Consider the following 14952-nt stretch of genomic DNA (forward strand, 5'->3'; position numbering starts at 1 on the left):
CAGTGAATGAGTAAGTTCCTCACACCCAGGATCACTTCTGCTTTCCCCAGGCTTTGAAGTATGTCACCCACGTTTTTGAGTTCCCTGGTGGTCCTCGCTGAGCCTGTCAGATGGAGCTTCTGGAGATCAGAGCCTGCTCACTTCTGTCTGCCAGCAAGTAGCCTCCCTCACTGCTCTGTACAGGTGACCCACACCTCTGTGGTAAATTGATTTGTCCACACACAGGTGACCTCTTGTGTCCAGACACTCTTCACAGCCTTCATCTAACCCCAGTGTCTTTCCTTGACCTTGACTTCTCTGAATTTTAGCTCCTAACAGAGCCCTGACTATGTTGGGTGTCCGGCCCCCTCCATGGAGCCTGGAGGAAACTGACCACATTCTGGCTCTAGTGACAGACTTTGATTAGTCCAAGCCAGACGAAGCGATGTCATATTCAGGAATGCTCAGTTCTGGCCAAGGCCACCTGTGGGTAGTCTGCTGGGGGTTTCTTGGCAAGTCTTTCTCACTCCTAACCGTGAGAACAGGGAAGGCGCCGAAGTCTGCTTTCCTCTGCGCATTGCTGTATCTTTCTGTGATGACTGTGAATGTGAGAGGAGCTAGCCTGAGGGCCAAGACAATGCTGAGGCTGACAGAGGGGAAAGAAGGAAAGGTTTGTTCCTCGTCCTTACTGTGCTTGAGCCAGCTTACCTTCCTGCTCCTGGAGCCCAGCCTACCTTTGGACTTCTTATTAATGGAAGATAATAAATTTTATTATTGTGAAAACCCAGGGTTTAAGAACTTTAGACTGCCACTCAGTCCCCTGGAGGGTTTATGAAAGTGCAGACTGCTGGTCCCCACCCCTAGTTTCTGATTGGAAGGTCAGGGTGGACATGAAAATTTGCATTTCTAACGAATTCCCATTGATCCTGAGGCTGCTGGTCCAGGGACCACACTTTGGTCTGTTGGGAAGGAGCCAGTGGAAGTTGGATTTCCTGTTACTTGCAGCTGAAAAACATATTCTAACTGATTCAGGGGATATCTTCTGAGCTTTCACATCAAAAGGGAAAAAGAAATACAAGGAGGAAGGAAGGGAGGCAAATTAGCTAAAACTGGAGTAAGTCAAAGAGAGGTCAATCCCTTGTTTTACCCTACAATCTCTGCAGTTAATAATTAGAGGAAAAGGTTTATCCAAAGCCATTCCACTGGGAGATTGAAGGGTATGGACTATTCTTGTATACATGCTTAGAGAAATAATTTACTTTCTCCCAAAATATTTAGATTTATGAGAAGCAGGGGACACATATTAGATGTCTGCCCATTGCCGTCTTTTGGGACTGTCTCTGTCCTGTGTCCACCCACAGGGTTACAATATCTTGCACAGCATGTCCTCACCACACCCCCACCGCCTCCCACTGTTGACACAGTTAATTGGTCCAGAGGAGACTGCTTCAAAAAAATTGCACCAGTAAATCTTCTCCAGGGAATCTGGAATTGGGACTGATAAAGTATCTCTTTGGTGAATCTCAAATTGGTGGGATTTGAACTCTGTAAAACTTGGAAGCAGTTGGCAGCTATTTTGTGTCATGTGGATTTGGATATAGAACACCAGCTTTATGTAAAAGAGAAAAATACAGCAGAGGTGGAAAGAGAAGACCCCCACAGATTTCAAGGGTGGGTTGCTGTACGGATCAAAGGTACTGTATGGATCAAATAGGATCATGGCTATGAAAGCCCTACAGAAGTAAAGTGTGCCTTATAAATATTAATTATTTGGGAGGGGAAAAATTATTATAGAAAGAAGTCCTTAATGGCATTAGAGTTGGCATGCGACACAAGGTTGTTGAATTAGCAAATAAAGAACTTAGAAACAGAGTGCCTTCTGAGAGACAAGCTGGTGAGGATCACCACCTAGCACCATATGGGTTAATCACGTGTAGAGACAACATGCCGGAAGACATGTCTGAAAATGTGTTTGTGGCTGTGAAGCCCTAGTAAAAACTCAAGCCCAACCATGGTGGTCAGAATATCTTCTTGTGATTAATTATGAAAGAAAAGAGCCCAAATCAACTGTGTTGACAGAGGAAGGCAGATCCAGCATGCTGTCAGAGAACTTGTTGGAGAGTTTCGAGTACTGCCCAGGGTTCTGGGCCCTCTGGCTGGGGGACATTTAAAAATATTTAGTCTGCTTGGCAAGCCAGTCCTTATAGTGGAGGACATGTAAGCTAGGTTCTCATAACTCAGTGACATGAGACATTGTTGTATTTTGTTTTCCATATGGCTTCTCAGGTATATATTCTTATTGGGAAAACAATGCCCTGATAAGGAAACACGTATTTCTGGTTTGTTTGGCAGGTATATTTCTCATGGTAAAAAGTGAATTGCATGGGGAGTTATGCATCCATCTCCCATGTGACTGTTCCCTTGTCACAGAGTCCCACAGAGCCTAACTCTGGGTTGTATTAGAGTTTCTGGACCTACAAAGGTGAAGGTCAGAACCTCTTCCCCGAATCTACCAAATGATGACCAATTTACTAGCAAGTCAGCTGACCTTCCTCCATGTTATTTCTCAATTGTTTCTTTATATCATCTGTAATCACTATCACCACTATCCATCATATGCATTTTATGTTTTCTCTTTCTCTGTCCTCCCTTACCTCTATTTTTCCCATCCCTCCAGCCCCCCTCCCTCCCCATGTTATTCCTGTGCTTTGATGTATCCATGGTGTTCAGCACTCAACAAGTGCCCCAGTGACAGCAGTGACTTCACAGGCATGATATGAATCGAAGAAGATTCATATCTTTATCTACAAATTTGGAAACTAAATATATATGTATAAACACATACGTAGTTTTACTTACCAATATAACAATCATTAATTTTCATCTTTTATCATAGTTATCCAAATATTGAAATTTATTATAATGTTCTCATAGTTTTAAGTCCATAAATACTAGTTTCCATATACTCTGTTTATAAAACCAATATTCCAAAAATAGAACAAGGAAGTATTATATTCAAAAGCTATAGTTATTCACAGATTGGCACTTGTCCTGGTATGAGACAAGTTAACTGTTTGGAATCTAGTCTAGTACACATCTAACTTACTTGAGTCGGACCTGCTTCTGGGGTTGCCCTCTGAGTTGACGAATAATGTCTGAATGGCAAGTTGGATGGCTTTCACTTCATCCTGAGGTTTCGTTCTGTTCCACTGAATCGAATGAACATGTTTGGTGCTTTTTGGAGCTCTCACATCGCTCTGTAAAAAAAAAAAAAAAAAGATAAACCCACAACCATACATACATGTTTATAAACTAGAAAGGAAAGAAAATTGGATTTTCATATCACTTCAATTTAACTCCTTAGAACACTCTCATAATACATTAGGTGAAATATTTGTACAGTTTGCCTAAATATCATGTTTCCCTGAAAATAAGACCTAGCCAGACCTCTTATTTTACTATAAGACCGGGTCTTATAATATAATAAATATAATATAACATAATATAATATAACATAATACCAGGTCTTATATTAATTTTTGCTCCAAAAGACGCATTAGAGCTGATTGTCTGGCTAGGTCTTATTTTTGGGGAAACAGGGTATGATAATTTGATTAAAAGGAAAAATTTAACCACTTTATTTGAGATTATAGCGCTTTATTCCTTAGTGGATTACAATCATTAAAAATGTATTTGTCTTCTCCCAGAATTTATTATATTTGGCGAATCTCAACCTCTTTATATAATTAAAAAATGAAAAACAGTTTCTTCTGTTTATGGTACTTGAAAACATATTTTGTTGAATGAATAAAAATCTGAGCACATTTTGCCTAAGAGTGTCTCTGCTCATCAGAGTAGTGGCGGTGGGGGGGGGGGAGGCTGGGGAGCTGGGTGGGGCCAATGATCCCCCAGGGAGGATACAGGGCAACAGAGGCAAAAGTGAGATAGGATGGAGAGTTAAGAATAAGGATGTGAAAAAGCAGGGGACACCAGATCAAGACACACCACTTTCTTCTCCTGAAACTTCCTTAATCATCAGGTGTCACAATTTAAGGAGCCTCTCAGGATTCAATAGGTGATGAAACGATTTTCAAAAAGTCTTGAAGTGACAGTTACAGACACCAGTGGCATATCACCATGGAGTCTGAGAAGAAGGAGAAGAAAGAGGAAGGGGAGAGAGGGAGAAGAAGAAAAGAATGCGGTGTGGTGTGTCTCCAGAATGACGAGGGCAGGCAGAGATGAAATCTGGCTGTTATCACTGTTCAGTTAGTAAGAAGAGGGCTCTGCCTGGGTAGTAGGGACTGGGCAACAGGCTCCAGAATAGTCCAGATTCCAAGTTCCTCAAGATCAATCAATCAATCAACCTCTTTGATTTAGGATTTGTGATCTGCAAGAGAGACTTTCACAATTAATGCTGTTTCTCAGGTGCCTCATCTCGGATCCGCTGTGCACCCTGGCTGGGGAGGATAAATAACTGCTGTCACACCATTGGCGGCCAGCATCGGGTCACCCTGGGGAAGCGGACAGGCCAGGGTTTGCATTCTGATGCTGAAAAGCCAAACCCTGGTGGCTCAGAAGACCGTCGCACAGCAGCAGTGCCTGAAGTCCAAGGCTGACTTCCTACATCTCAGTGCTAGGAAGGGAACAGATAGGACAGCCAAGGAAGAGTGGAAACTATATTTATAGTCAGAGGACCTGGGTGGGACTCCACCAAAAATGTCACAGACTACCCCAAACCGGAAGACTTTGTTTCATCTCTCTGAGCCCATTTCTCCAGCTGCCAAATGAAGATAATGTTACCTATCTTTCAGTATTTACACAAGGTTAATGAGGTAAAAATAGGTGTAAGCTCCTCTTCCAGTGCCTATGTCATGGTAAATCCTTACTAAAGACTTCTTGAATGAATGAATGAAATGCATGTCCTGTTGATGGTAAATGCATCCTAATATCTCCATGTGGGCCAAGACTCTGTGCTATAACTGTTCCCCTCTGCCCCGTTCCCACAGGGTTTCTCTACCTTGTATGTCTCACCAGCCCTGAAGATCTGGGCACCATTTTCAAAACACAATTAGATTATTTAAAGCAGTAGGCTGTTTAAAACACCCTATTGGCTCCCACTGTGCTTACAGGAAACCCAGACTCCTCACCTGGGCAATGAGGCTCTATAATCCAGCCTCGCCCGCCTCTCTAGCCTTCTCATTGTCCTCTGAGCCTCGGGAACTTGCACTTTCCTTTGCTCTGCTGTTTCTTGCTGCTTCCTCCTCAGAGGAGAGGCCTTCCCTGGTCACATAATCTCAGGCTCAAGTCTCACTGTTTCCTGGTGAGCACTTACCACTGTCCGACATTATTTATTAGTTATCTTTTTATTATCTGTCCCCTCCCCGCCCCACACTGGAATATAAGCCTCAAGGAGTATAGATTTAGTCTATCCTAACTACAAGTACCTGTCAGTAGGTACTTGCTAAATGCATGAATTTTAATTTTAGTAGCATATTTCTGTGAAGTGTAAGTTTTTGTAATTATCCGTGTATAAAATCTATGGAATCTGTTTTTGATAATAGACCCCTCTGCCAGGTGGTAATAGAAGTTGTGTCTGTCCTTGCAAAGAACCACTGTTCCACCTTCATCCCTAAACTCTAAGCACCAACTCAAAGCTCTGTTTCGGTCACTGCTTGGGATTTCCAGTATCTAACAATGACACGGCATGCAGAAGGTGCTTAATCATTAACTGACGAGTGAATGCATTACTACCTCAGTCTCTAGGTAGGTAAGTGTAGCCTGTTCTCTTCTCTTCCCAACACTTTGTTAGAGTAATTACATTGATCTTCTTATATTCATGTTGTTTAAATAGTTTCTCTTCCAATATATTTTAAGCACTCTGAGGGAGCCAATAAATCCCTATCAAGACACTGATGGTAAAGCCACCAGCCCCTCCACCCCGTCCCGCCCCAAGCTTACCTCATATGTGACAGTACATTCTACAGTCTGATTTTCTGTTATTCCTACAATCCATTTCTCCATCACAAATGGGGGCTGAAAAACAAAAGTTAGGATGGTGTAGCGCCATAAAAAATACAGCCTGCCCTTACAGCGTATGTTTCTTTGAGGCCAGCTGTGCCGTACACAATTGCCAGAGAGGGCATAATGTCAGATTATCACAGAAGTCATGTTGGTTCACATGTAATTACTCACAACATGCTAATATTTGGAGTTTTGGTTTTCATAAGACATCCTTTCATATATTTGTAAACAGCTAGTCTTGGTCTCCCATAACATTTTCTTTTCTCATGTATCACTCAATCCTATCATTAGGTCATTAATTCATGTTAATGTCTAGAAACATCAGCAGAAACTTTCTTACACTGAAGAGAAAGCCTTAGCAATATAAGAAGACCCAGAAGTGGCTTCCTTGAGTGCAAGCACTGGCTAGTTCAGTGGCTTCAACAACCACACTGCTTTCCACGATGTTGGACTATCTGGCAAAGCCATGCATGCAAATGGTACTGGAGACATTTTCCCACTATATTAAAACAAAGGCTCAATGAAAAAGCCTATGACTATGACCCTATTTTAATTCTTTTTTAAATTTTTTAATTGGGGAACAGTTTTTCCAGGACCCATCCGCTCCAAGTCAAGTTGTTGTTTTCAATCTAGTTGTGGAGGGCGCAGCTCACTGGCCCATGTGGGAATCGAACCAACAATGTTGGTGTTATGAGCACTGCGCTCTAACCAACTGAGCCAACCGGCCTCCCCTTATTTTAATTCTGATGAAAGTGGTTGTTACTAGAAATGAATCTCCACTCTTCTCCCCCGAACCCATCCCTTCCCTCATTCCAGGTTAAAGCGTGCAAATGACTGACTGGTTATGAGCTGGGTACAGCAAATGCGGTTGAGATTTAACTGGGCTGTTTTTCGTTTTTGTTTTTTTTTTACGTACTTTTTTCCTTAATTTTTTTATTGTGGTAAAATACATCTGAACTTTACCATCACAACCATTTTTAGGTGTACAGTTCAGTTGTATAATGAAGTACAGCCATATCACTGTGCAGCCATCACCACCACCACCCATCTCCAGAACTCTTTCCATTTTGCAAAAGTAAAACTTTGTACTCATTAAACGACAACTACCCATTGTGCCCTCCCCCGCTCCTCGTAACCACCATTCTACTTTCTGTCTCTAGGAGGTCAACTTCTCTAGGCACCTCATATAAGTGGAATCATATAGTACGTCTTTTAATAGACACTCTTTTCGTAATTAGGCTGTTTTTGTTTGTTTGTTTAAATTAAGACTGTTATTGTTTCTGTTGGTGTTAAAAAGTTCTACATATTTTGAATGTCTGCCCCAATCTGATTTTTCCTATAAGCCTGTTCATGTTGGTGTGTGATTTTACAGAAGATGTGCTTCCTCAGGAATGCATATCTGGCATTATGGCAGAAACACCTGTATTCATTCTTCCAGCTGCACCCTGTTATTTCTGCCGTAAGCAACTTTCTTGTTAGCAGGCAATGGCTTCGGTCTTGCTTTTAAATGACACTGAAGCAATGAACCACTGCTACAACCAGAGATGGCACAGGTAGGAAGAAAGAAGATGTACCTGTCCAGTCTTGAAGACATCAAAATAATTTATCCCGACAAAATAAGGGAAAGTTCAAACCAGATTATAACCTTTACAGATAAGTAACACCACTGAAATAACTCGGTTACTCAGAGAAATCCAACAACGAATATCAAATCAATCTACTTGATGAACATACTTGTAAATTAAAAGAACTTGGGTGTTTAGCAATTTTATGCCTGGGAAGGGAACACATTTGCAAGTCTAATGCTGCGGTTTGAAGACTCTTTTCACTTTGGGCTTGTGTTTGTACCCTGGTCCTCCTTTGCTACCAACCCCGTTTTCTTCGCTGAAACCAAATACACGGTTAATAGTGTATGAGAGGTAATGGCTCACGTGAAGTTCGGGGTGATTTCTATTGATATCATGGTTAGTTACCTGAAGTGGTTGACTGTTTACAATTCAAGTCTCATATGTATTTTTTCAGTGTGATTGGGACTGAACTGGATTTTTTTCCTTTTTGAGGAGAAGCTAAGTATTTCTCTAAGTCTTTATTCAGTGTTTTAATGGGCTTACTTCTACCACTGACCCCAAAGTAGGAACGTGCTCTCTGGCCACTCCAGGAACTCATAAGTGTGAATTCCAGGAAGCCACGTGTCTGACGCATAACCTCACCGCAGTCCTTCAAGAAACTGAACACAACCCAAAAAGTCTTCCTCCTGACAAGTTTTTCAAAGTTTAGAATGACTCAAAATTCAAGGTAAATATTTTCATCTTTAGCATTTTCTTTCCTTTAGTAAATGACAGAATAAACATAAAGAAATGTAGAAAAAAATTAAATGACACTTTCTGTAGTACTTTTTAGTTCACACAGCATAAGTGGAATTTTAACAAAAAACTATTATGATCTCAATCTGCTAAATAAAATGTGCTTTCAACAGCCAGCTTGAGCCTGAGTTGATGCGATTGAGCATTGACAGCACAAAAGCACACTGCTGGGGTATTTTAATGTCTTTGTTTGATATCTGTGAATTCCAAGAAGCTTTTAAGCCGTAAATAGAACCCTACCTTTGTCATCTTTAGAATCTCTGCATCAGGTAGGTTAGTGCTGAATGTCACATCTTTGATGTAGGTTATTGCAATTTCATCCCCATCCATCTCCATATACATTTTCCACTTACAATCCTGGAATTAAAAGCAAAATTATAGAATCGGAGAAAGTGAAACACATTTTTTTAGTCTCAATGTTTTATAACACATGAAGTATTCTAAATGAAGTATTATTGAAGGTTTATTTTTCCCCCCTTTTCAATAAAAGGACATGAAATTAGATCTCTTTATATAGCTAAATAATCCCCATTTAGGGCAGTCTTCAGAAATAATTTATCAATTTAAGTGTTCTATTATAGGAGTTGCAAACTCAAAATCCTAAAGGGGCCGGGTAGATAATAAAAATGAGTAAAGCCAGGCAGTGTCATTATAGAGCCTTAAATTATAATCTTTCAAAATTCACCCATTCAATTTACATATTAAATATTGTAGGAATGTTTTTTTCATTGACACAAAGAGATGTGATCTTCCCACTTTTTTTGAAATATAAGGCCTTCTTGATCTACCTTTCACTTTTCCAGTATTAATAATGACATGGGTCCAAGAAAGAGCTCACTTTCCTCTTAACAGGAAGAAAAACAATACTGCAAATGGATAATACATGGCAACTGATAATTGGCCTATGTACTGGGGAATTATAGGGAGCGTAAGGGACTCTGGGAAACTAAAGGCAACTGCTCTAAAGGGACAGCCACCATTCAGCATTTGTTGATTGTCCTCATGTGGGAATATGAGCCCAGTCTTGCTAGGTCCTTTAATGTTTCACAAAAAGGTGGATATCTGGATTCTTATATGAAACTTCTTGATTTTTTAATGGATGGTATGTTAATTAAATTTTCAGTAAAAGCACCATGTAATGAAAACATGTTCTACACCATTAGTAACCCGGGGAATGTAAATTAAAACCACAATGAGATACCACTATACACCCGCCAGATGGCTAAGACTGATAATAATAAATGGTGGCCAGGATTTGGAGCTACTAGATTTTTGGTAGGAGTGTAAATTGTATAATCACTTTGGGAAAAGTTTGACGATTTATTATAAAACTAAACATGCACCCAGAAATTCTATGACCCAGAAATTCTACTCCTAGGTATTTATCCAAGAGAAATGAAAAAAGACTTGTACGCTATTGTCCTGAGCAGCTTTCTCATAGTGGCCCAAAACACTGGAACTAGGCCAGTGCTTAGCAATAGGAGAGGGATAAACTACGTTATATTCATAGAATGGAATATTACTCAGCAATACAAAGGAACAAATTACTGATGCATGCAAAAACATGGATAAATTGCAAAACCATTATAGTGAGTGAAAGTCTTACTAAGAACATGCTAAGAATTCCATTTATATGGCTTTCCAGAACAGACAAAACCAGTTTACAACGGAAAAAATTCAGAAGAGTGGTTGCTTCTGCAGATGGGGATTGACTGGGATGTGGCTTGAGGGGACTTCCTGGGGGTGCTAATGCTCTCTTGATAGGGGCTTGGCTTACATAGGTGTATACATTTGTCAAAACTCAGCAAACATATATCTACGATGTGTGTATTTTTTATTGAACTCTAGCATACTGAAATATTTAGGAGGAAGTAAGTTCCTTCTGTAAGTTCCTTTGAAATGCATAAAAAATAAGGATTGACAGATGGCTAAATGGATAGCTAGATGGACAGATATGTGATAAGGCAAGCGGAGTAAAATGTGAACAGCTGAATCGTGGAAGTGGGTATACGAGTGCTCACTGTAACATTTTTTCAGCTTCGCTGTATGAAAAATGTAACAATGAAGATGTTGGGGGATTAAACACTATGGATGGAATTAAAAGGAAAAATAAACTCATGTGTTTGCATCAGATTTGACCCCTGGGCCATAAATTCACCTTCTCTCTTATATTCTTTGAAGAATGAAGGATTCTGAGAGGTTAAGGATAATGTCCCGAGCACTTTCCGTGCTGCAACTAGAAAATGCCGTCATAGCAATAGACCTGGACTGTTTCCTGAACAAGCCCAGACAACATCGTTATGGAAGAGCTTTCACAAAGAGGCTGTTGAAAACCTGTTGGCTTCCACAGGAAGCTGGGGAGCCTGACGTTTTAGGAAAGTTTCTAGACAAACTGCAGAGCCAAACAGGGCCCAGGCCTGAGGGGAGTGCCCCTCTCTGCCCAGCCACACTCACAAGATGGAGAGCCAATTAGTGAAGGAAAAGGTCTATTAAATAACGTGAAAACCTAGCTCTTGGCTAACATAAGTCAAATTAGTCACTCAGAATTGACAAATCTCTCAGTATTTCTTTGTTTTGGAACCACTGCTACCCGGGCAACGTGGGCGCGGAGATAACCGGGCAGGATAATGACTCTTTGGAGTCAAGATTGCTCTTCCCTGAAACAGCCAGGGCCTCCTCAAGGCACTGGCTGGAATAAAAAGCCTTAGAAAAGATGAGTTTACTAAGTTCTGTTTCTTTTTGCCTGTCAAGTTTTGGAATGAAGTTAGTCAAAAGCACTGATAAAAGACGTGGACCTGTGTGCAAATGCCCGATTCTCTCCGCTGCGCTCTCCCACCTCCCACCGGAGTACTCTCCCAGGCCCTGAGGTCCTAACGCGCATGCTCAGAGCTCCGCGGCAGAAGGGGCTGGCCAGAGGGAACTCACAACTGGGGGAGGCTTACTATGCTCTAGGCGTGTTGCTGGGTACTTACACTGCGCTATTTTATCTGCTATCCATAATAACCCTGCAAGTTAGGTGTCTTTTCCCATTAGGTGGGTGAGAAAAATAGGGCTCAGAGACAGATTAAAGAATTTTCCCAGGCTTTCCTGGCCAGTAAGTGGTGCAGGTGGGATCATAAGAGCACAAGGTGGCCTGGCTCCAAAGTAGGGGGAGATACTAACAGGGAAGGACCAGAGAATATTTTTTAATACAATAAAAAAAGCAAGTGGTCACTGGTCTCCCCCTGTGGCAACTAATTCTTTGTTCCCCAAAGTCCAACTTGGAGACACAAAGATCTACATATTAGGGTTACTTTCTAAATTCCCCTTTTCTCTTAGCTGAAAGAAAGCCTTTTACCTGAACCATAAAAGAAGATTGCTACAGAAGCAATAAAACTATAACCAAAGGAGTTATAAGACAAGGTGTAGGGGGCATGATCCATTCATGAAAAAGCAGGTACTGCTTGTTACAAAGCTGGGTGAGAAACAAAGAGAATACGCAGCATTCACCTGAATGATTAACTTAATCTGTCAATACTCGGCCGTAACTCTTAGACATTTTCAGGGCATCTATGATTAAATTGTTATCTAGTTAAGAAAAATAACCCACAAATTAATGAAATTCTTTAAATTCTGCTCAATTTCAACTTACGCTAAAGTATGCCTGGCATTTTTGGTACCTAGTGAGTCATTAGGTGTCAATGAGCAATCTTTATCATCAGTAATCTCACTAAAAGTAACAATTCCACATAGTTATGAGCCTAATATAGAATTTTACACGCACAATTGCTCCTTTACAGTTTCTTGGTGGTGGTAGGGACCAGGTAATGGGAACGTGGGCTCTATTTTCCAAATCATTTTTTACCAGGGCTAACTATTGATTTTGGCTTGATGTGAGTGACAGAAATGTGGGTATTGATTTTTGAATCGGAAACATTCAAGAGTCACTTTGGACGTCTGCAAATGACTCTCAATCCTGACAGGCAGAAATCAAAAGCAGACAACTCTGTATTCTGAGAGAGCCCATGGGGCCTCAAGGGACTCCTTTTCCAAAACCATTTCACCTCTGGCGGTCCGAAATGGCCCTGTTATTCACTCATTTGGCTTGCAGTGTTGAGGATTCCTACTAAAATGGAAACAATATAGAAAAGGATTATACACGAGGCCATAAACGGGGAGCAGCCCAAAGGGGAGGTAAACTGGGGAGGTGAAAGATCGCAAGTTTAAATTCCAACCTCCTGAGCTGGAATCCCCGTTTTGTCACTCCGGACCTGCACTGCCAACTTTCGCTAAGTTAGGTAACGTGTCTGAACCTCAGTGTTCTTTATTCACAAGTGGGTCTTTGTGTTGTATGAGGATTAAATGAAATAATGTAAACTAAGTACCCAACACCGTGCCAGAGCCAAATTAGGAGCTTAAACAGGAGTGATTATTATTGTTACCCATAATGGTCACCAACAAAACTCTAGTTTGTTATTGGACCAGCTTGACCTGTCACCTAGCAGCGATCTAAGGGAATGGGCCAGAAGGTAAGTGAGATTTCATAGGCAGGAAGGTAACAAAGAGTGTCTCGAATAGGGATCTGGCCAGACGCGGCAGCCTGGGTCACAGCATCTTCCTTGGGCAGGAGTTTGGGGATACAGAGGGCACTGACTAAATACCTCAGGTGCCAGGCAATGATCAGGGTTGAAAATGATCAGATTGAATGATCAGTAGGTGCAGCCAGGTGGCAACATAACGACTGGTTTTATGAAATAAATACAAGGAAGAAACTTTTATCTTCTTACACAGTTGGATTATATAACACCCATTCTGCCTTTTCCTGTGTCAACAGATCCTGATGTAGCCCTACCAGTAGGAACACCAAACATCTGGAGGTGCAGTGGCTATGAAAAGTGATTGACAACCAGAGAGCCTTATCTCAGATGTGGAAACTGAAGCATAGCGAGATGGGGTAATTTGACCAAGATTACAGATAGCAAGTGGTGGAGCTCAGAATTGAATCAAAGTAGCCTATCGGTGGTATGAGAGCAGGTTTTCCCTCAGTCTTTTCTGAATCCTAAACTATCCTTGTTATGGGTTAACAAAGGTAAGAATTACAGTACAGAGGAATTCCATCTTCCAAAGTCAACAAACAGTCCAGAGTATTTTGGTGAGTTCCTTTATAGGGCTCCATGGCAGAGACTGAAATACTGAGTTTCGAGTAAGTCTAACATAGCCAAATTTTTCCTCCACTGTTGAAAATGGTGCCCCCGTGTGTGTGTGTGCTTATTCTCAACTGGTCTGTCCAAGACCCTCTGAGAGTCAAACCTAGTCCCCCGCGTGGCCCTGTTTCCTCTCCAACAAGATGAAAGAAACTATCGTGAACCAGGAGGAACTCACCAAACTGCAGGCCCAAGTGCGCATTGGTTGGAAAGGAACTGCTCGCAGAAAGAAGAAGGTGGTTTACAGAACAGCTGCAGCAGATGATAAAAAACTTCAGTTCTCCTTAAAGCAGTTATGGGTAAATAATATCTCTGGCATTGAAGAGGGGGATATGTTCACCAAACAAGGAACAGGGACCCACTTGAACAACCCTGACGTTCAGGCCTCTCTGGCAGGGATCGCTCTCACCATCACAGGCCCGGCATAGGCCACGTGGCTGACAGAAACGCTACCCGGCATCTTAAACCAGCTCGGTGCACACAGTCTGACTAGTTCAAGGGGACCGGCTGAACTCTGCCCAAACCATCTGTGGATAGAAAGCACCACTTGCTACTGGAGAGGATGATGATGATACAGTTTCAGCTCTTGTGGAGAATTTTGATGAGGCTTCCAAGAGTGAAGCAACTGAACTGAGTCCATTTCTAAAGAACATAAAACTTGAAGAAGTTAGTGGGAGCTGCTATTTTATATTATGACTGCTTTTTATAATTTTGTTCATCGATCTCATAAAAATCTCCATCTCTAATCATTTTTAAACCCAAGCCCCCTGGACATTGCAGCTCTTTTCAGTTTGTGCTTATATTCAAATCATTCTTTGCAGCTAATTAGGTAAAGAAACTTGGGAATTAAGTTTGAAACAAAGGTTAATGAAGTTCTTTGCTTAGTAAAAAAAAAAGTGCATATGGTGCCGTGCCACTGTCTGTATGCCTCCTTTCTTAATCGATGTGGCCAGTATGTGGAATCACGAACACTTCCCTCCAGGCCCCTCCTGGCTTTGGGGCTAGACATGACTTCGACTTTCCAAACCAGAAACAACCACTCCAGTCAAGCTGTGCAAGTGGATCCTGGGACGGATCCTCACTACCATGGGTTTTTGATATCATAACTAGATTCCCATTCAAGAGGACAGTCTCACTGTTCAAATTTTTATCTTGATGCACATTTCTAGGGAGTGCTAACTACTAATCAATAGGGGAAAGGCACTGACGATAGCAGCAGAGCTGAGCCCTGGGAAGTCCTTTGTTAGGACTTTGAATTGCGAGAAACAATTATCTAAACCTTTCTAATAGATAATCTGACTCTCAGTGCAAAATCTACAAGAAACATGGAATTTTGTTGGGGAGAAGGGAATTTTTGCATTTGAAACCAATGAAAAAATGACAATTCTCTTGGGTGCCCAGGATAT

General features: G+C 41.4%; 1 protein-coding gene and 1 pseudogene across 2 annotated transcripts in view; one reads left to right on the forward strand and one right to left on the reverse strand.

Moving 5' to 3' along the window:
- The window catches only part of MAP3K20 (mitogen-activated protein kinase kinase kinase 20), a 161779-nt gene that overhangs the window by 1462 nt on the left and 145365 nt on the right, over nucleotides 1–14952 (reverse strand). For both annotated transcript variants that reach the window (XM_033112750.1, XM_033112751.1), the window contains exons 17-19: nucleotides 8604–8720; nucleotides 5938–6012; nucleotides 3086–3236 (exon numbers count right to left, since the gene is read on the reverse strand). In XM_033112750.1, coding sequence (XP_032968641.1) covers nucleotides 3086–3236; nucleotides 5938–6012; nucleotides 8604–8720 — 343 coding nt within the window. The remainder of the gene's footprint in view (nucleotides 1–3085; nucleotides 3237–5937; nucleotides 6013–8603; nucleotides 8721–14952) is intronic.
- Nucleotides 13690–14242, forward strand: LOC117025908 (transcription factor BTF3-like; annotated as a pseudogene).

Source organism: Rhinolophus ferrumequinum, chromosome 8 (assembly GCF_004115265.2).
Source record: "Rhinolophus ferrumequinum isolate MPI-CBG mRhiFer1 chromosome 8, mRhiFer1_v1.p, whole genome shotgun sequence".
NCBI lineage: Eukaryota > Metazoa > Chordata > Mammalia > Chiroptera > Rhinolophidae > Rhinolophus > Rhinolophus ferrumequinum.